Source organism: Ranitomeya imitator, chromosome 1, assembly GCF_032444005.1.
Source record: "Ranitomeya imitator isolate aRanImi1 chromosome 1, aRanImi1.pri, whole genome shotgun sequence".
Classification (NCBI taxonomy): Eukaryota; Metazoa; Chordata; class Amphibia; order Anura; family Dendrobatidae; genus Ranitomeya; species Ranitomeya imitator.
The window spans coordinates 781,121,107-781,143,023 of record NC_091282.1 but is presented as its reverse complement, the minus strand read 5'-3'; the positions used below and the strand labels follow the sequence as shown (position 1 = coordinate 781,143,023).

Below are 21,917 nucleotides of genomic sequence, written 5' to 3'. Positions count from 1 at the left end.
CAGCAGCAGTCTATAGGAGCCAAAATATATGCAAACACTGAAAACATCGAATCTAAACTGTATTATTATTCAGTAAGATGAACTTTAAAAAAAAATGAAGGTTCTTAGCGCATAAATTGGTTAATTCATGTGTGCCCATCAACCGCGGCAAGGTGACCTTCCTCTAATAGGCCCCTGTTCTACTGTACATACCTCTCTTGAGCTAAGAACCTTCATTTTTCTAAGTTCATCTTACTAAATAATAATACAGTTTAGATTCAATGTTTTCAGTGTTTGCATATATTATGGCTCTTATAGACTGCTGCTGTTTTCTTTTTCTAGATAGATAGATAATAAATAGATGATAGATAATAGTTAAACAATAGATCATAGATAGATAATAAATAGATAAATAATAGATAGATGACATAGTAGATAATGGATGATAGCTAATCGATAGATAAATAATAGATAGATAATAAATAGATGATAAATAATAGATAGGTAGATAATAGATATAGATTAGGTAGATAATAGAGAAAAGATAGATAGATTAGATAGAGCGATCTGGGTGTGCTGTAGAAGGTTTTCATGGACCCGGAGACTTGCAGTGTTGAGATACAGCTGAGTCACTGATACAAAACACTTGAATGTGTGAACAGACCATTGGACTATAATAACTGTATTTTTCATAAATACAGACATGTGTAAAACACGGAAGTGAAACTCGAATGTGAATGAGGCCTTAACCTCTGAACACTTTTTTTTGCAAACTTGGCACAAATTTGAAAAACACATAATTGTGATTTGCATCTGAATTTTTGCCTATTTGTGTTTTGGTAACCTCCTCCTCCGGAGGTCTCACTACCTGGAGTCACACACTCGGGGGGCACTGCGTAGTCAGATCACACCATGTATCTCCATTAGGGGAAGGGGCTGCTTCCTCTGTGACCACAGATTCTCGGCCTCCGCAGTTCGTGAAGGGCGAATCTCACTGTTCTGTGTTATGTCGCCACCAAACTCCAGGGAATGAATCAATTACTTGCCCTCACGCTGGCGCCATTCACACGTCCCCTCTCCCTGGATTATCAAATTAGAATCTATACCTTGCCAGTCTGACTCCTGTTCGTGATTAGCGTAGCGGCGGCATCCTAATGAGCAGCCACTGATACATTAACTAACGGCGGCCAGGAATTATTAAATAGATTCTCTGGTTTTATGTCCTCGCATAATGAGATGTTCCACCGCGTCTCACAGCTGAGAGTTTGGTACAATTGCATCCAGTCCATACAATCCTTTGTCAGCTAAACACATCTGCAGAAAATCTATCTGGTGCTGGCAGTTTGGTACAATGTATCAGTGCAGGTAAAATGTATCAGTCCGGAGTTACATGTAATATTTACTTTGTAACTAAGGACAAGCTACTACTCTATGTTATCAGCCATTTTAGGCAGAGAATGCAAAACATATGGAATCACATATATAATCTGTACAGCCACTGTTACCTATGAAAATGCCAGCAATATATTGGCGAAAACAGAGATGGCCGTGGCACATGCACGGGCACGGGGTGGCATTTAAGCTGGAAGCAAGTGGCAGTGCAACGCTGGCTAATCCCATAATTGTACATGGCATTATCCATGTCACACGAGCCCAGCTAAGCCGAGGGACTCCTGGTTGACATTTTATCTCAGGAGATGAGACACCAAGAGACAGTAAAAAATAAAGATAAGTGGCGGCGTGGGCATCCCTGAGCGTGGGAGGTGGGGTCTGCTGAAGACTCCTCTAAAGCTTTTAGCATCCAAGTAAGATCAATAGAGGCGGCCATATAAAATAAAGTGAGGGGGGAAGAAACAGATCAGCAATAAGCTCAAGCCGCTCTGTCTCTGCCAAGTGTGCCATTTTAGGAGGCTGCGCTACGACGTACATTGCTTTAAAGGGCCAGTCCAGGGTTATGTAACTAACGTCTAATAAAAGGTTCTACAACTTTCCAATATACTTTGCGTTTCAACTTTTCACCATTTTTAAGACCTCTGCTTGCTGTACTGATCTAATATTTTGCACATCTGGTTACGTTAGCTACAACTAAATATTCCTCTGTGAACAAAACACATCAGTGACACAAATCTCTCTGCTTTTCTGATGGTTTGTTCCAAAGTATCAGTGCAGGTACAATGGTCCAGTCTGGGTCCCGGGCTAATTAAGGTGCAGAAGACTCTTTTTAGGCTTTAGTAACAATGTTTCAGTGCAGATAAAATGCCGAAATCTAAATTCCAGGCGAATTAATCTGCAGAAGTCTCTTTTGAAGGTTTTGTTACAAAGTATCAGTTAAGGTGAAATGTATCAATCTGGATTCCGTACTTAAGCTCCAAAAGTCTTATTTTTTTTCAGGATTCTACAGGTAAAATGTATCAATCTTTAGTTCAGGTGGCAGAAGTCTCTCCAGTCTTGTTACAATGTATCATTTCAGGTTTTAATATAACAGGCATACTAATGGCAGAATTATCCTTCTCTCACTATACAGTAGATGCCCCATCAGGGCTGGCATGGCTAGTGTTTAGTAGTCAGTCATAGCCTTAAGAAATGAAGGGTATCTTCATCTGAGGATATTGAGACTTATAGGTAACTGAATTCAACAAGCTTGAAAACTAACTACCGTAACAACCCAATAGGCCATAGATTGCTGAAATACATCTGCTTACTGCCAGTGAATAGCAACATTTTGGATTACTCCTGACTATATTTACATGACAGGAGCAGAGCTTGCTACAATGAATCAGATTATTCTTTTGGTGTAAAATAATATATATTGTGGCCCTCCGCCCTCCCAACAGGAGTGACAGGTACTGCCCCCTGAGTTCTGAAAGTGGCTGACTATAAGCATACCTCCCAACTTTTGAAGAAGGCAAAGAGGGACAAAGGTTGTGGCGTATGCAGGGAGTCGCTGGAAATTTTAGGCCACGCCCCCTGACCGCACCGATTTCACAACTAGTCACACCCATATCCATGCCCCAACCACACCCATTTAGCACTGCTAATCACACTGTTTCATAAACAATAATCATAAACAGAAAAAAATATGGCCACACAGTGCTCCATACTGTATAATGGCCCCACATGATGCTGCGTACAGTATAACGGCCACACATGATGCTCAACACTGTGTAATAGCCACACAGTGCTCCATACTGTGTAATGGCCACACATGATGCTCCATTCTGTACAATGGACACAAATGATGCTCAATACTGTATAATGGTCACACATGATGCTCCATACTATATAATGGCCCTACAGGATGCTCAATACTGTATAATGGCCACACATGATGCTCAATACTGTATAATGGCCAGACATGATGCTCCATACTGTATAATGGCCACACATGATGCTCCATACTGTATAATGGCCACACATGATGCTCAATACTGTATAATGGCCACACATGATGCTCAATACTGTATAATGGCCGCACATGATGCTCCATACTGTATAATGGCCACACATGATGCTCCACAGTGTATAATGGCCACACATGATGCTCTATACTGTATAATGGCCACACATGATGCTCCATCCTGTATAATGGCCACACAGTGCTCCATACTGCATAATGGCCCCACATGATGCTGCGTACAGTATAACGGCCACACATGATGCTCAACACTGTGTAATAGCCACACAGTGCTCCATACTGTGTAATGGCCACACATGATGCTCCATACTGTACAATGGACACAAATGATGCTCAATACTGTATAATGGTCACACATGATGCTCCATACTATATAATGGCCCTACAGGATGCTCAATACTGTATAATGGCCACACATGATGCTCAATACTGTATAATGGCCAGACATGATGCTCCATACTGTATAATGGCCACACATGATGCTCCATACTGTATAATGGCCACACATGATGCTCAATACTGTATAATGGCCACACATGATGCTCAATACTGTATAATGGCCGCACATGATGCTCCATACTGTATAATGGCCACACATGATGCTCCACAGTGTATAATGGCCACACATGATGCTCTATACTGTATTATGGCCACACATGATGTTCCATACTGTATAATGGCCACACATGATGCTCCACAGTGTATAATGGCCACACATGATGCTCTATACTGTATAATGGCCACACATGATGCTCCACAGTGTATAATGGCCACACATGATGCTCCACAGTGTATAATGGCCACACATGATGCTCTATACTGTATAATGGCCGCACATGATGCTCCATACTGTATAATGGCCACACATGATGCTCCACAGTGTATAATGGCCACACATGATGCTCCATACTGTATAACGGCCACACATGATGTTCCATACTGTATAATGACCGCACATGATGCTCCATACTGTATAATGGCCACACATGATGCTCTATACTGTATAATGGCCACACATGATGCTCAATACTGTATAATGGCCACACATGATGCTCCATACTGTATAATGGCCACACATGATGCGCAATACTGTATAATGGCCCCACATGATGCTCCATACTGTATAATGGCCGCACATGATGCTCAATGCTGCATAATGGCCACACATGATGCTCGATGCTGTATAATGGCCACACATGATGCTCAATACTGTATAGTGGCCACACAGTGTTCTACACTGTATAAAGGCCACACATGATGCTCAATAGTGTATAATGGCCACACATGATGCTCAATACTGTATAATGGCCACACGTGATGCTCAATACTGTATAATGGCCGCACATGATGCTCAATGCTGCATAATGGCCACACATGATGCTCAATGCTGTATAATGGCCACACATGAAGCTCAATACTGTATAATGGCCACACAGTGCTCTACACTGTATAAAGGCCACACATGATGCTCAATAGTGTATAATGGCCACACATGATGCTCAATGCTGTATAATGGCCACACATGATGCTCAATACTGTATAATGGCCACACAGTGCTCTACACTGTATAAAGGCCACACATGATGCTCAATAGTGTATAATGGCCACACATGATGCTCAATACTGTATAATAATAATCTTTATTTTTATATAGCGCTAACATATTCCGCAGCACTTTACAGTTTTGCACACATTATCATCGTTGTCCCCGATGGGGCTCACAATCTAAATTCCCTATCAGTATGTCTTTAGAATGTGGGAGGAAACCGGAGTACCCGGAGGAAGCCCACGCAAACACGGGGAGAACATACAAACTCCTTGCAGATGTTGTCCAAGGTGGGATTAGAACCCAGGACTCCAGCGCTACAAGGCTGCAGTGCTATCCACTGAGCCACTGTGCTGCTCTTATGGCCCCACATGATGCTCAATACTGTATAATGGCCACACAGTGCTCCATACTGTGTAATGGCCACACATAATGCTCCATACTGTATAAGGCCGGTTTCACATGTCCAGATAATTCCAGTACCGGAAAAAATCGGTACCGGAATTATCCGTGTCCGTGTGCCCCTACGTGCCCACTGGGTACCACACGTACCGTGCTGGGTACCACACGTACCAGCATCTGGTGCTGAAGTCGAGATTCATATCTTCCCTGCAGCAGCGTTTGCTGCAGAGAAGATATGAATAATAGTGTTTAAAATAAAGATCTATGTGCCCCCCGCCCTCCCACCCCCTGTGCGCCCCCCCCGCTGTTCTGAACATACTCACCCAGCTCCCTCGTTGGCTGTCGCTGCTTCCTGTTCTGGCCGCATGTTCTCCTGTATGCGGTCACGTGGGGCCACCGATTACAGTAAAGAATATGCGGCTCCACCCCTATGGGAGGTGGAGCCGCATATTCATTACTGTAAATGAGCGGCCCCACGTGACCGCATACAGGAGAATATGCGGCCAGAACAGGAAGCAGCGTTCTCACATGATGCTGCATACAGTATAATGGCCACACATAGTTACCCCACCCCCATCATTGCCCTCACACCCCCATCATTGCCTCACACACACCTACACACACAGACACCTCTCACCGTTCTCCCTCGCAGCAGCCGGCAGCTTCCTCTCCTGAGACGCTGAATGATGTCATCCAGCCATGCCACTGACTGCTCACGTCGCTGCAGCTCTGGTACACCACTGATAAAGACCTCTCTGTGTCTCTTGTGCCAGTCACTGTCGGAACGATTGCGCTAGCAGCTTAAAGCAGAGGTACATTTGGTCTGAGGTGATACGGGAAATGTAAGATCCCGGCCGGGACAGCGGGACAGAGCCTCAAAATCGGGACTGTCCCACTGAATTCGGGACGGTTGGGAGTTATGCATTAAATCCCGTATGTAAAATACTAACATCACTGGACCCCCCCCCCCCCACATTCCACATCCAGAGGAACCACGGCGGCTTTTGTTGGATGAGTGTAAAATCTGTATGGAATCTGAGACATTATAGGGTAATGAAGGGACAATGCGCGCGGCTCATTACCGTGTGACGGGGGAGGAGGATGCTTACATTCACTGGATACATTGTAGAAAAATGGGAAATTTCATGACATGAAGAAACAAACTGAAAAAATAAAAAAAATAAAACAATAAATAAAAACTGATTTATTTTCTTAGCAACAAAAAAATTTCTTAGCAACAAAACGTGGGTGCGGAGTGAGAGTGGGCTAATGTCCTATAATATGTATATTAATGAGAAGATGGAAAAGATGGGAAATAGTAGGAAGCGTCCCGATGTGACGAACGCTTGACACATGAAGAGCCATTACCCAAAGTGTTGAAGACATAAAAAGAGAATCCGTTATCAAGCATCGACACTCATGACTCTTATAACTCCATGCCAAGGCCTCTGAGTTATACCAGTCATAGTTAGTGCCCCCATAACATGCGACTCAGTTAGTTTCTCTATAAGATGCGACCCACAGTCAGTGCCTCCATAACGTGTAACCCATAGTCAGTGCCTCCATAACATGCGACCCATAGTCAGTGCCTCCATAACATGCGACCCATAGTCAGTGCCTCCATAATGTGTGACCCATAGTCAGTGCCTCCATAACATGCGACCCATAGTCAGTGCCTCCATAATGTGTGACCCATAGTCAATGCCTCCATAATATGTGACCCATAGTAAGTTGCTCCATAACATGCAACCCATAGTCAGTGCCTCCATAACATGAGACTCATAGTCAGTGCCTCCATAACATGAGACCCATAGTCAGTGCCTCCATAACATGAGACCCATAGTCAGTGCCTTCATAACATGCGACCCATAGTCAGTGCCTCCATAACATGAGACTCATAGTCAGTGCCTCCATAATGTGGGACCCATAGTCAGTGCCTCCATAACATGTGACCCATAGTGAGTGCCTTCATAACATGTGACCCATAGTCAGTGCCTTCATACCGTCTGACCCATAGTCAGCGCCCCATAACATGTGACCCATAGTCAGTGCCTCCATAACATGTCAGTCACAGACAGTGCCTTTATAACATGTCAGCTATGATCAGTGCCTCCATAACATGTCAGCACCTCCATAACATGTCAGCCATAGTCAGCGTCTCCATACCATGTCAGCTATAGACAATACCGCCATAACATATGAGCCATAGTCAGTGCCTTCATAACATGGTCAGCCATAGTCAGTGCCTCCAAAACATGGTCAGCCATAGTCGGTGCCTCTGTAACATGTCAGCCATAGTTAGTGCCTCAATAACACGGTCAGCCATAGTCAGTGCCACCTTCACATGGTCAGCCATAGTCTGTGCCTCCTTAAGACGATCAGCCATAGTCAGTGCCTCCATAACATGTCAGTCATAGACAGTGCCTTTATAACATGTCAGCTATTGTCAGTGCCTCCATAACATGTCATCCATAGTCAGTGCTTCCGTAACCATGTCAAAGCCTCCATAACATGCCAGCCCTAGTCAGTGCCTTCATAAGATGTCGGCGCCTCCATAACATGTCAGCCATAATCAGTGCCTCCATAACATGTCAGCCATAGTCAGTGCTTCTATAACATGGTCAGCCATAGTCAGTGCCTTCATAACATGTCTACCATAGTCACTGCCTCCCTAACATGTCAGCCATAGTCAGTGCCCCATAACATTGCAGCCATAGCCAATGCCCCGTAACATGTCGTCCATAGTCAGTGCCTCCACAAAATGTCAGCCATTGTCAGTGCCTCCATAACATGTCAGCCATAGTCAGTGCCACCTTCACATGGTCAGCCATAGTCTGTGCCTCCTTAAGACGATCAACCATAGTCAGTGCCTCCATAACATGGTCAGCCATAGTCAGTGCCTCCATAACATGTCAGTCATAGACAGTGCCTTTATGACATGTCAGCTATAGTCAGTGCCTCCATAACATGTCAGTCATAGACAGTGCCTCCATAACATGTCAGCTATAGTCAGTGCCTCCATAACATGTCATCCATAGTCAGTGCTTCCGTAACCATGTCAAAGCCTCCATAACATGTCAGCCATAGTCAGTGCCGTCATAACATGCCATCCCTAGTCAGTGCCTCCATAACATGTCAGTCATAGACAGTGCCTTTATAACATGTCAGCTATAGTCAGTGCCTCCATAACATGTCAGTCATAGACAGTGCCTCCATAACATGTCAGCTATAGTCAGTGCCTCCATAACATGTCATCCATAGTCAGTGCTTCCGTAACCATGTCAAAGCCTCCATAACATGTCAGCCATAGTCAGTGCCGTCATAACATGCCAGCCCTAGTCAGTGCCTTCATAAAATGTCGGCGCCTCCATAACATGTCATCCATAATCAGTGCCTCCATAACATGTCAGCCATAGTCAGTGCTTCTATAACATGGTCAGCCATAGTCAGTGCCTTCATAACTTGTCTACCAGTCACTGCCTCCCTAACATGTCAGCCATAGTCAGTGCCTCAATAACACGGTCAGCCATAGTCAGTGCCACCTTCACATGGTCAGCCATAGTCAGTGCCTCCATAACATGTCAGTCATAGACAGTGCCTTTATAACATGTCAGCCACAGTCAGTGCCCCATAACATTGCAGCCGTAGCCAATGCCCTGTAACATGTCGTCCATAGTCAGTGCCTCCACAAAATGTCAGCCATTGTCAGTGCCTCCATAACATGTCAGCCATAGTCAGTGCTTCCATAACCATGTCAGCGCCTCCATAGCATATCAGCCAGTCAGTGCCTCCATACCATGTCAGCCATAGTCAGTGCCTCCATAACATGTCACCATAGTCAGTGTTTCCATATCATGTCAGCCATAGTCAGTGCCTCCATAACATGTCAGCCATAGTCAGTGTTTCCATATCATGTCAGCCATAGTTAGTACCTCCATAATATGTCAGCTATAGTCAGTGCATCCATAACAAGTCAGCCATAGTCAGTGCCTCCATAACATGTCAGCTACAGACAGTGCCTTTATAACATGTCAGCCATAATCAGTGCTTCCATAACATGTCAGCACCTCCATGCCATGTCAGCCATAGTCAGTGCCTCCATAAGATATCAGCCATAGTTAATGCCTCCATAACATGTCAGCCATAGTCAGTGCCTCCATAAGATAGATATCAGCCATAGTCAGTGCCTCCATAACATGTCAGCTATAGCCAGTACCGCCATAACATATCAGCCATAGTCAGTGCCTCCATAACATGGTCAGCCATAGTCAGTGCCTCCAAAACATGGTCAGCCATAGTCGGTGCCTCTGTAACATGTCAGCCATAGTCAGTGCCTCTCTAACATGTCAGCCACAGACAGTGCCTTTATAACATGTAAGCCATAATCAGTGCCTCCATAACATGTCAGCACCTCTATAACATGTCAGCCATAGTCAGCGTCTCCATACCATGTCAGCCATAGTCAGTGCATCCATAACAAGTCAGCCATAGTCAGTGCCTCTGTAGCATGGTCAGCCATAGGCAGTGCCTCCATAGCATGTTCAGCCATAGGCAGTGCCTCCATAAAATGTCAGCCATAATCACTGCCTCCATAACATGTCAGCTATATTCAGTGCCTACATAAGATATCAGGCATAGTCAGTGCCTCCATAGCAGGTCAGCCATAGTTAGTGCCTCCATAACATGTCAGCCATAGTCAGTGCCTCCATAACATCGTCAGCCATAGTCAGTGCCTCTGTAACATGGTTAGCCATAGCCAGTGCCTCCATAAGATATCAGCCATAGTCAGTGCCTCTGTAACATGGTCATCCACAGCCAGTGCCTCCATAGAATGGTCAGCCATATCCAGTGCCTCCATAAAATGTCAGCCATAGTCACTGCCTCCATAACATGTCAGCTATATTCAGTGCCTCCATAAGATATCAGCCATATTCAGTGCCTCCATAACATGTCAGCTATAGTCAGTACCGCCATAACATATCAGCCATAGTCAGTGCCTCCATAACATCGTCAGCCATAGTCAGTGCCTCCAAAACATGGTCAGCCATAGTCGGTGCCTCTGTAACATGTCAGCCATAGTCACTACCTCCATAACATTTCAGCCATAGTCAGTGCCTGAATAACAGGGTCAGTCAGAGTCAGTGCCACCTTTACATGGTCAGCCATAGTCCGTGCCTCCTTAAGACGATCAGCCATAGTCAGTGCCTCCATAACATGTCAGTCATAGACAGTGCCTTTATAACATATCAGCCATAATCAGTGCCTCCATAACATGTCAGCACCTCCATAATATCTCAGCCATAGTCAGTACCTCCATAACATTTCAGCCATATTCAGTGCCTCAATAACATGGTCAGCCAGAGTCAGTGCCTCTTTAAGGCAATCAGCCATAGTCAGTGCCTCCATAACATGGTCTGCCATAGACAGTGCCTCTATAACATGTTCAGCCATAGTCAGTGCCTCCATAACATGTCGGCCATAATCAGTGCCTCAATAGCATGTCAGCGCCTCCATAATATCTCAGCCATAGTCAGTGCCCCATAACATGTCAGCCATAGTCAGTGTCTCCATACCATATCAGCACCTCCATAACATGTCAGCTATAGTCAGTGCTTCTATAACATATCAGCCAGTCAGTGCCTCCTTAACATGTCAGCCATAGTCAGTGCCTCCTTAACATGTCAGCCATAGTCATGGCCTCCAGAAGATATCAGCCATAGTCAGTGCCTCCATAACATGGTCAGCCACAGTCAGTGCCTCTGTAACATGGTCAGCCATAGTCAGTGCCTCCATAACATGTCAGCTATAGTCAGTACCTCCATAACATGTCAACCATATTAAGTGCCTCAATAGCAGGTCAGCCATAGTTAGTGCCTCCATAACATGTCAGCCATAGTCAGTACCACCATAACATATCAGCCATAGTCAGTGCCTCCATAACATGGTCAGTTATAGTCAGTGCCTCCAAAACATGGTCAGCTATAGTCGGTGCCTCTGTAACATGTCAGCCATAGTCAGTGCCTCTCTAACATGTCAGCCATAGTCAGTACCTCCATAACATTTCAGCCATAGTCAGTGCCTGAATAACACGGTCAGTCAGAGTCAGTGCCACCTTTACATGGTCAGCCATAGTCCATGCCTCCTTAAGACGATCAGCCATAGTCAGTGCCTCCATAACATGTCAGTCATAGACAGTGCCTCCATAACATTTCAGCCATAGTCAGTGCCTCTGTCAGCCATAGTCAGTGCATCCACAACATGTCAGCCATTGTCAGTGCTTCCATAACCATGTCAGCGCCTAATAACCATGTCAGCGCCTCCATAGCACATCAGCCAGTCAGAGACTCCATAACATGTCAGCCATAGTCAGTGCCTTCATAACACATCAGCCATAGTCAGTGCTTCTGTAACATGTCAGCCATGGTCAGCGTCTCCATAAAATGTCAGCCATAGTCAGTACCTCCTGTGAGGCAGTGACAGGGGTCATATGCGTGGGGCGCTATGTGTCCCCCAGGATGCGCAAAGAAGCATATTGAGGCCGCGGGAGTGCCTTGCAGTCACAGGCATAGCTGTGATTACAATGCAAAATAAAAGTGAGTATTGGTCTTGGGCAAGCTATGTGTTCAAGGCAGATTTAGGAAAACCTGCCATGGGCTTTTATTTTGAAATGGACTACAGGAAGGTAGTGGGGCGGTCTGTTTCCTCCCCGGACCAGGTTTTCCATATGGCCTACGGCCACAAGCGTGCAGAGCAGAAGGCTCTGCCATAGTCTCAGTCTGTGTGAAGCAACACAGAGCCAAAGCGGAGCCAAAAGGCCTGGCACCCTCAGCGTACACAGCGGTGCAGTCGCCCATGGCAACAGGTCCCGGTTACGGACTATCTTGTTTCCCGGCTGCAATCTGGAGGATAACCTTTTGTTTTCTACTTTGTGAGTACGCTGAACATTAAAGACAATTTTGTTTTGGAACTTTCCTGTGGTCACTGCCTATCTATCACACTGCACAAACCATGTTGCACGCCACTACACTCCATAACATGTCAGCCATAGTTAGTGCCTCCATAATATGGCCAGCCATAGTCAGTGCCTCCATAACACGTGTGCCAGTCAGTGCCTCCTTAACATGGTCAGCCATACTCAGTGCATCCGTAACATGTCAGCCATAGTTAGTGCCTTTGTAAAATGTCAGCTATAGTCAGTGCCTCCATAACATGTTCAGCCACAGTCAGTGCCTCTCTAACTTGTCAGCCATAGTCGGCGTCTCCATAACATGGTCAGCCACAGTCAGTGCCTCCATAACATGGTCAGCCATAATCAGTGCCATTATAACATGCCAGCCATAGTCAGAACCTCCGTAACATGTCAGCCATAGCCAGGGAATCTGTAACATGTCAGCCATAGCCAGGGAATCTGTAACATGTCAGCCATAGTCAGGGCCTCTGCAATATGTCAGCCATAGTCAGTGCCTCCATAATATGTTAGCCCATAGCTATTGCCTCCGTAACATGTCAGCCATAGTCAGTGCCTCTGTAGCATGTCAGCCATAGTCAGTTCCCTGGTAACATGTCATCCATAGTCATTGCTTCCATAACACGTCATCTATAGCCATTGCCTCCATAACATGTCAGCCAGTAGGTGCCCCCATAACATGTCAGCCAGTAGGTGCCCCCATAACATGTCAGCCAGTAGGTGCCCCCATAACATGTCAGCCATAGTCAGTGCCTCCATAACATGTCAGCTGTATTCCGTGCCTCTGTAACATGTCAGTCATAGTCAGTGCTTCCATAACAATGCTAGTAGAGGCAATTGAATTTCCCAGAATTCAGCTGGGGCAGATTCACTTGAATTTGCAGTGAGATGGACGGATACTGCTCTGATTGGCTATGTGTGACACTCACCTTCCTCATCTGTTCTTACGCTGCTATTGCCACGCCCCAGACTTTCTTGGCTCTATTCCAGCAATAAGGCCAATCATTGATCTCAGACTGATCTCGCGGTCACCATAGGGGCATCATACAGCGTCATATATGTTGCCCCCCATGTGACTGCACAGGGCCAATCACAAGCCTCAGATTGGCCTCAGCTTGAGATTGGAGCAATGAACGATTGTGGAGCTGCAGAAGAGGCATAATAAGAGGTAATAAAAGGGAGAATAAGGGTTTTATTTTTTAATTTAAACCAAAAGAAACCAACCCCTAACCATAGCTAGCCACAGAGCCATCATACAGGGCCAATCAAAGAGCCCCCATCTAGAGCCCAGTACAGAGCCCACCCAGAACCCCCATAAATAACCCCTATCCACAGCTAGCCACAGAGCCATCATACAAGGCCAATCAAAGAGCCCCCATCTAGAGCCCAGTACAGAGCCCACCCAGAACCCCCATAAATAACCCCTATCCACAGCTAGCCACAGAGCCATCATACAGGGCCAATCAAAGAGCCCCCATCTAGAGCCCAGTACAGAGCCCACCCAGAACCCCCATAAATAACCCCTATCCATAGCTAGCCACAGAGCCATCATACAGGGCCAATCAAAGAGCCTCCATCCGGAGCCCACCACAGAGCCAAGTACAGAGCCCCCATAAATAACCCCTATCCATAGATAGCCACAGAGCCATCATACAGGGTCAATCAAAGAGCTCCCACCCGGAGCCCACCCCAGAGCCCCCATCCGGAGCTCACCACAGAGCCCCCATCCTTAGCCCACCACAAGAGCTGACACTGTCTCCATCCAGTCTGACTTCTTCTGCCATCTTGGCATTATCTCCATTGGTATATATTCTATCTTCTATAACAGATTATTCCTGTAGACACTGGCATTATTTACATGGCTATATAAGGCTACTATTTAATTTATTGTTATTGTTCTCCAATAAAGAATGAGTTCATTTTATCCAATGGTTCTCTTCTTTACTCTGGACAATTAATCTTTGTCCGAGTATTTGAAAATAACATTGAGGCACCATTAATGTAGAATCTGGACACCTTTTGATAATTTTTTATCTGAGAGGATGGCAGCATGATTTCTAGATTTATTCCTTTGCAATGTATATTTTATGACCCCCACTCTCCACTGGTAGCAGAAGAGAGATTACATAACTCCGCTGCTGGCATCTAACATTTATAGAAGATCTCCACTGAACATATTTATACTCTGGTCACATCCAAAACAAATTCTGCGTTTTTTTCATGTGTCTGTGGTTAATATGCAGCTTTATGATTGTAGGATTGCCCACTACTTGAATTTCGGATGCAGCTTTGGATGTGACTGGAGCACTCAATTATTATAGCGGTTATTATTTGCACATCTGTTATAAATAATTTAACTGTTATCTTGCAATTTACCTGGCTCGGTGCAGTTCTTTTCAACAGTTGCGTTGCCTGACGCCATAAGTTTACGATTCCTCCATGTAATGGCGTTCCCCGTCGTACGGTCTCTTGAAGACTTTCCCCGTCCTGCAGTGAGAAGAAAAATCTTATGAAAGTCTTGCCTTATTTGTGTTACATTTTCTATATAACATCAACATTGTGAAATCATCCAAATCCAATTTATAAGGAGGAGCCCTTCACCCCCCAATACTCGCTGCGTTATGTAAAAGTACAACATCACCGTTTCTATTAATGGCGGTTAATCTGGCTCTTATATAATGAGGGTTAATGAGATGGTGTTGGCAGACCCGGAATATGTTACTGCAGATTTTATTTTGTTTTTTAGGAAAAAATTAGGATTTAAGGATTAGGGGGGATTAGCTTGTTCACAATGTCACTGACTCTGAGGAATAGAAAACTGTGCTAATTCCTGGAGTCAGCTGTTTCCAGCTTTGTGAGCAGCCGCTTGTTGTACTTTTAATGCCTCACAGTTAATCTGTAGTTTATTGGTTGGTATCGCTGTATTTTGGGGGGTATGTGGGGTACATTGTAGTTCTGCCTTCCCAGACGCAGTGTCTTCCATGAGAGAGGGTCAGCATGCCATTAACAAGTTCTCCATATCACTGGTGCTTTGCTATAACCCTTGAAATCAGAGGAACCTACTGTTTAACGAGTCTGAACTTCAGGCTGACTTTTTTTTCTGTATTGATTACATTATTACAAACCCTGAAAATGAGTGAAAGCGAAATAACCTGATTCGTCATTAACAATTTACTAAAGTCATTTTTTTTTTTTTTTAAACTTTTTAACAGTAGGACAGAGGAAAGTGCACCTGCGTGGCCGGCGATGCTACTGCACAGACACAAGACTGCCCATCGGACCAGACCAGCCTCTGTTAAATACATGGTGGGACAAATTCAAATGGTGTTTTTGAGATGTAAAGGCGGATCAGGAGGTAATCATGTGTGAAATGCATAAAAACAGCAGAAAAAGGTGGCGGCATTTGTTGGGATACTAAAAAAATGGTGGAAGGTTCCCTTTAAGCCACTAGAAAGGCGCAAATTATTCCAGAAAAGTGAAGACAAGGCAATTATGAATGCTTGTGTCCAGGCGGATAGATGCGCTACTGCTTACACTGATGCATACCTCCAGGTCTGGAATCCAACCTAACAATCTCTAGAAAGATACATTGTATCTGCACAGACAAAATGAATCAAATTATCAGGAAAGAGCTAATTCTGTGGACACTAGACAGATGCATTTTACAAGCACTGATACACTGGTTCATAGTTGTAAGATTGAAAGAAGACCAAGTCCGTGGAGTTCAGCCTTTAACTTCACACGAACAACCAGAGAAAGGAGAACACCTCATCTTGGGGTTACTAATTCGCAGCTAGTCATTCAGTGATCAGATCAGTTCCCCTGATTAGCGAGGTCTGCAGATGTCTTTACCTTGCAGAGGATTGCCTGTGCTTTACATAGCAACAACCTCGCAACTATGTGAAGCAGAACTAGGCCAAGCTGATTTTCAGATTGCAGTCACTGACAGTAAGCATAGTTGTTGAAAACGGACTTTATGACCCACTTACTCACTATAAGGCTGCCGTCACACTAGCATTATTTGGTCAGTATTTTACATCAGTATTTGTAGCCAAAACCAGGAGTGGAACAAATAGAGGAAAAGTATAATAGAAACATATGCACCACTTCTGTATTATCACCCACTCCTGGTTTTGGCTTATAAATACTGATGTAAAATACTGACCAAACACTGCTAGTGTGACGGCAGCCTTAGAAGGTTTCAGAACATTTCATTATATAAGTAGAGTGTGATTTTTATTTTTACATAAGACTGGACTGGCCCTTTAAGCTATGATTCAATTTATTCTTAACAAGAACTGCGCCAAGAAGTCACGCAACGCATAACACACAGCGCTGAGTCACATGACATTTACCAATTTTTAATTAAGAGAAATGAACACATGGTTCTTGATTAAAAAAAAAAATCTCAAAGGGATGAGAAGAAAGTGAAGCGCCGCAGCAGCTCCACCATTAGGCTCACTGATCTGTTACTGGGAAAGCGTGGTTACATTATGGCTACTGTGATAACTACAAAGTTACTTAGACACCTGGACAGCACATCTGTCTTGTGACATAGTAATATATTTCTTACAAAGTGTTCGTGCACACGATCGATTTTCACTGATGAGTGCAATCCGTGGTTTTCGCAGAAAGAAATCATACCTATGATATTCTATGGGGCAGTGCACATGCCCGTTTTTTTCCTCGAACCGAGTTGTCCGCAAGAAAAAAATTAGAGACATGTCCAATTTTGAGCCAAGTGTCGGATCAAAATTGGTCTATGGACCCGTAAAAAAAATTTGGACTGCACTTGGTTGACATTCGAGTACGGTCTGATTTTCATGGACAGAATGGAGAAGGTGGAGGAACTTTTTTTTCCTCTCCACTTCACTCTGATCAGAATAATTGGACCATTTTTTCTCAGATGTCGAGAAAATGGTAGTGTAACCTTACTCTTAGCCTGCCGTCACACTATCAGTATTTGGTCAGTATTTTACATCAGTATTTGTAAGCCAAAACCAGGAGTGGAGCAAATAGAGGAAAAGTATAATAGAAACATGTCACCACTTCTGTATTTAGCACCCACTCCTGGTTTTGGCTGAGAAATACTGATGTAAAATACTGACCAAATACTGATAGTGTGACCGCAGCCTTAGGCAGATTTAAAGGTCAGGTATCTGGGAAAGCAGGGTAGTAACTTTTTTGACAGTTGTATTAGTAGCCAATTTACCTTTTCCACAGGGACGGACACAGACAGAAGATGGCCCCGGTGAAAGAACAGTACATGGGCCCTTTGTCCACAGAGATGGACACAGACAGAAGATGGCCCTGGTGAAAGAACAGTACATGGGCCTTTTGTCCACAGGGACGGACACAGACAGAAGATGGCCCCGGTGAAAGAACAGTACATGGGCCCTTTGTCCACAGAGATGGACACAGACAGAAGATGGCCCCGGTGAAAGAACAGTACATGGGCCCTTTGTCCACAGAGATGGACACAGACAGAAGATGGCCCCGGTGAAAGAACAGTACATGGGCCCTTTGTCCACAGGGACGGACACAGACAGAAGATGGCCCCGGTGAAAGAACAGTACATGGGCCCTTTGTCCACAGAGATGGACACAGACAGAAGATGGCCCCGGTGAAAGAACAGTACATGGGCCCTTTGTCCACAGAGATGGACACAGACAGAAGATGGCCCCGGTGAAAGAACAGTACATGGGCCTTTTGTCCACAGGGACGGACACAGACAGAAGATGGCCCCGGTGAAAGAACAGTACATGGGCCCTTTGTCCACAGAGATGGACACAGACAGAAGATGGCCCCGGTGAAAGAACAGTACATGGGCCCTTTGTCCACTGGGACGGACACAGACAGAAGATGGCCCCGGTGAAAGAACAGTACATGGGCCCTTTGTCCACAGAGATGGACACAGACAGAAGATGGCCCCGGTGAAAGAACAGTACATGGGCCCTTTGTCCACAGAGATGGACACAGACAGAAGATGGCCCCGGTGAAAGAACAGTACATGGGCCCTTTGTCCACTGGGACGGACACAGACAGAAGATGGCCCCGGTGAAAGAACAGTACATGGGCCCTTTGTCCACAGAGATGGACACAGACAGAAGATGGCCCCGGTGAAAGAACAGTACATGGGCCCTTTGTCCACAGGGACGGACACAGACAGAAGATGGCCCCGGTGAAAGAACAGTACATGGGTCCATTGTCCACAGGGATGGACACAGACAGAAGATGGCCCCGGTGAAAGAACAGTACATGGGCCCTTTGTCCACAGGGACGGACACAGACAGAAGATGGCCCCGGTGAAAGAACAGTACATGGGTCCATTGTCCACAGGGATGGACACAGACAGAAGATGGCCCCGGTGAAAGAACAGTACATGGGCCCTTCGTCCACAGGGACGGACACAGACAGAAGATGGCCCCGGTGAAAGAACAGTACATGGGCCCTTCGTCCACAGGGACGGACACAGACAGAAGATGGCCCCGGTGAAAGAACAGTACATGGGCCCTTTGTCCACAGGGACGGACACAGACAGAAGATGGCCCCGGTGAAAGAACAGTACATGGGCCCTTTGTCCACAGGGACGGACACAGACAGAAGATGGCCCCGGTGAAAGAACAGTACATGGGCCCTTTGTCCACAGGGACGGACACAGACAGAAGATGGCCCCGGTGAAAGAACAGTACATGGGCCCTTCGTCCACAGGGACGGACACAGACAGAAGATGGCCCCGGTGAAAGAACAGTACATGGGTCCATTGTCCACAGGGATGGACACAGACAGAAGATGGCCCCGGTGGAAGAACAGTACATGGGTCCATTGTCCACAGGGATGGACACAGACAGAAGATGGCCCCGGTGGAAGAACAGTACATGGGCCCTTTGTCTGAGACAGAAGTTATTTGTTGGTTTGAAGATGAAAGTGGCCCCCACAGCCCTGGGCCCCTGCGCGATAGCACAAGTTACACCAATTGTACGCCGTCCCTGCTTTCCCCGATATAACTAAGGAGTTGCTAAAGAACAGTTAGAAAACATCGTTAGTCTATTTAGCCTTTTTCTAAAATATCCACTTTGGGGAAAGCTGGATGAGGGAATCCGCAATGGCAAAACCTCTGACTTTTGAATTATTACATTACTTGTTTATTTATTTGGTTTGATTTTCATACACATGGAAAAGCTGAGTAATAACCAACCAAAAGTTTTTAAAGGCAAAACCTACAATGTTCCTCTCGTAAACACATGAGAATTGACCAGATTTAAACCAGGTCTTACAAATGACTCAGAACATAAGACATTACTGATGAAGGAGGTACGCCGCGTCTCCGGTGACTTTTAAATCAGTCAAGAATTAAAACTGAAAATTGTAAAATGGGTTTTGTGCTACAGAGTGAATGCGCCATTTGCCCCGTAAGCATCCACTACCTTGGAAGAAATGGCAGCCGCTTGCTCAGGTTGATTCAGATTGCTACAAATTGATTCTTCTTTGAGTTTATTTTAGAAACAAAGCCTCAAGGTTAATCCTGCCTTGTGTGGGGCGGGAGGGCCGAGCTGTGACTTTAAACGTAGCATTACTCAGATGACAATCTCCTTTACGTAACCCAAAGGTCAAACGGCAGCCATTATACGGTGACCTCTGATGACTTAAAACCATCTGACATGAGACAATGTAACAAACCTCAAAATGTCCAACAACGTCAAGGCATTTCGCTTCTGGGAAATCTTGTCGACAACCTATTATGGCCACTGTTTTAGTTCCCAAAAAGGTTGTCGATTGGGTTTCCTAAAGTTCAGGAAACATGGTTGGCCAGGTCACATCATATTGTCCGACATTTACAAATCTAATGTAACCTAGAAGGTGACTCAAGGATTTCTATTTATTTATTTGTATATTTTTCTTTTTTGTTCGGTTGTTTATTGTACACAAACATTGGGGCATTGCATAGCAACAGAGGCTGTGGTTGCTGGGTGACAACTGTCACCCACATTCAGATGAAGGGTACCTTGGCACTAGTTAGGTCCTATCTGCCAAAAAAAAAAAAAAAGAATGAACATAAAGAACAGAACACAGAGCAGGATAATAGAAAACTGGGGGCAGCTCCCAAATTCATATGACCAATCCAGGATTCCCCCATAGACATAATTCTACTAAAATAACTGAAAAACAATTGTGAATTAATCAAAATTATTAAAAAAAGTAAGATAAAATTGGATATGTCTGTGATCTTGACATAATCAGTGGTTCTCTAGGGAGATCAGATCCCTTTGGGGTTTGCCAGAGATTTGTGTTATTGGAAATCTGTCAGAGCACAGAAATCTCTGCGTGGTACCAAAGGGATCGGTCTCTGGAGACCCCTTTCTATCCAGATCACAGACTCACATTCTTATCGTGCAGGAGTCACTGTCCCAGTGGTATCTGGCTGATGATATTTCCCCCATCTGGAAGAATGTACTGCTAATTGGACATTACTCATGCAAACCATATACATTGTAATGACATGAAGGTGCGGAGGATGACCTGTGCCTGATGGGGGTGGTGGTCTGTGACACCTAGTCCGCCATCTGTCCCCAGCACAGGACACACAGTTCCCAGCCGCAGATCTTCTCCACTCCTGGGAGGGGAGACCCCGGCAGCAGTCACCCTCTGGGGACCCCACACCAGGCACTCACCTGGTCCCTGCAGAACGCCCGCCAGGCTCCACACAGCGAACAGGAGGCAGCAGATGAGGGCGCCCTGCTGGAGCATCCTCTCCCTCCTCTTCCTCCTGCCCATTCTCAGGAGATGGGTCCCGGCTTGGCTGCAGGTCCACCTTCCCCACCCCGTCATGTCCCCGGCTGCTGCTGCTGCAGGGTATGGGGGGCACAGTGCGGAGGAGACCCCCTAAGGCTGCTGGGCGCTGCGTAATGCTGGGCACAAGGGGCAGCACAGGGTCCCACACAGCATGGCAGCCCAGCACCGGGGACTGACTGCTCCTCAGCCTGCTCTCCTGCACACACTGATCCCAGGCTGGGAGGGAGCCCTCTCCTCCTCCTCACCCTCCCTCTCTCCCTGCCAGTCACTGGAGGAAACTTACCTTGCCACCCTGCAGTCACATGGAGCACCCCCTACCTGATGCCCTGACCTGGGGAAGGGGTTAAAGGCTAAATAATAGGGACTCTGTCAGCAGGTAATGGATGTAATGATAACTTTTATGTACAGATCTGATGTGTCAGGGAGAAATCCTGCAAAGAGCACTGGGGAGAGGGTCAGTACTATATGGACACGCCCCTAGTGCACTTCCAGTCTGATTTGCATATGGCTTCTACACTAGATTTCTCATGAGTGGGTACATGGGATCTATAGGGTATCATTTTAATGGGGAACAGGCGCCTTTATGTAATATTGTACTGACAGGTTCCTTTTAAAGAAACAGTATATTTATGTGGACCCTCAGAGTCACTGAGGGCCAGATAACAAGGGTAGATGGGAAAAGATTCAGTTTGCAGTGCTGCTATAGAGCTGTATATAAGAACAATTTGGAGACCTTATTTGAGGTGACCCCTAGATATCCTAGGACTGACAATATTAGGGGTACAGACCCCAGGCCTTGCTACATGAGGGGCCAC

At 45.5% G+C, this 21,917-nt stretch overlaps 1 protein-coding gene across 2 annotated transcripts in view; it reads right to left on the bottom strand.

The window, feature by feature from the left end:
* SLC24A4 (solute carrier family 24 member 4) overlaps positions 1 to 21,519 on the bottom strand; it is a 116,346-nt gene extending 94,827 nt beyond the window's left edge. The window contains exons 1-2 of one of the 2 annotated variants that reach the window (XM_069736947.1): positions 20,982 to 21,519; positions 14,686 to 14,796 (exon numbers count right to left, since the gene is read on the bottom strand). In XM_069736947.1, the coding sequence (XP_069593048.1) occupies positions 14,686 to 14,796; positions 20,982 to 21,138 (268 nt within the window). In that variant the 5' untranslated portion in view covers positions 21,139 to 21,519. The remainder of the gene's footprint in view (positions 1 to 14,685; positions 14,797 to 20,981) is intronic. The other variant, XM_069736938.1, reaches the window with a different exon arrangement.
* Positions 21,520 to 21,917: the final 398 nt, after the last annotated feature.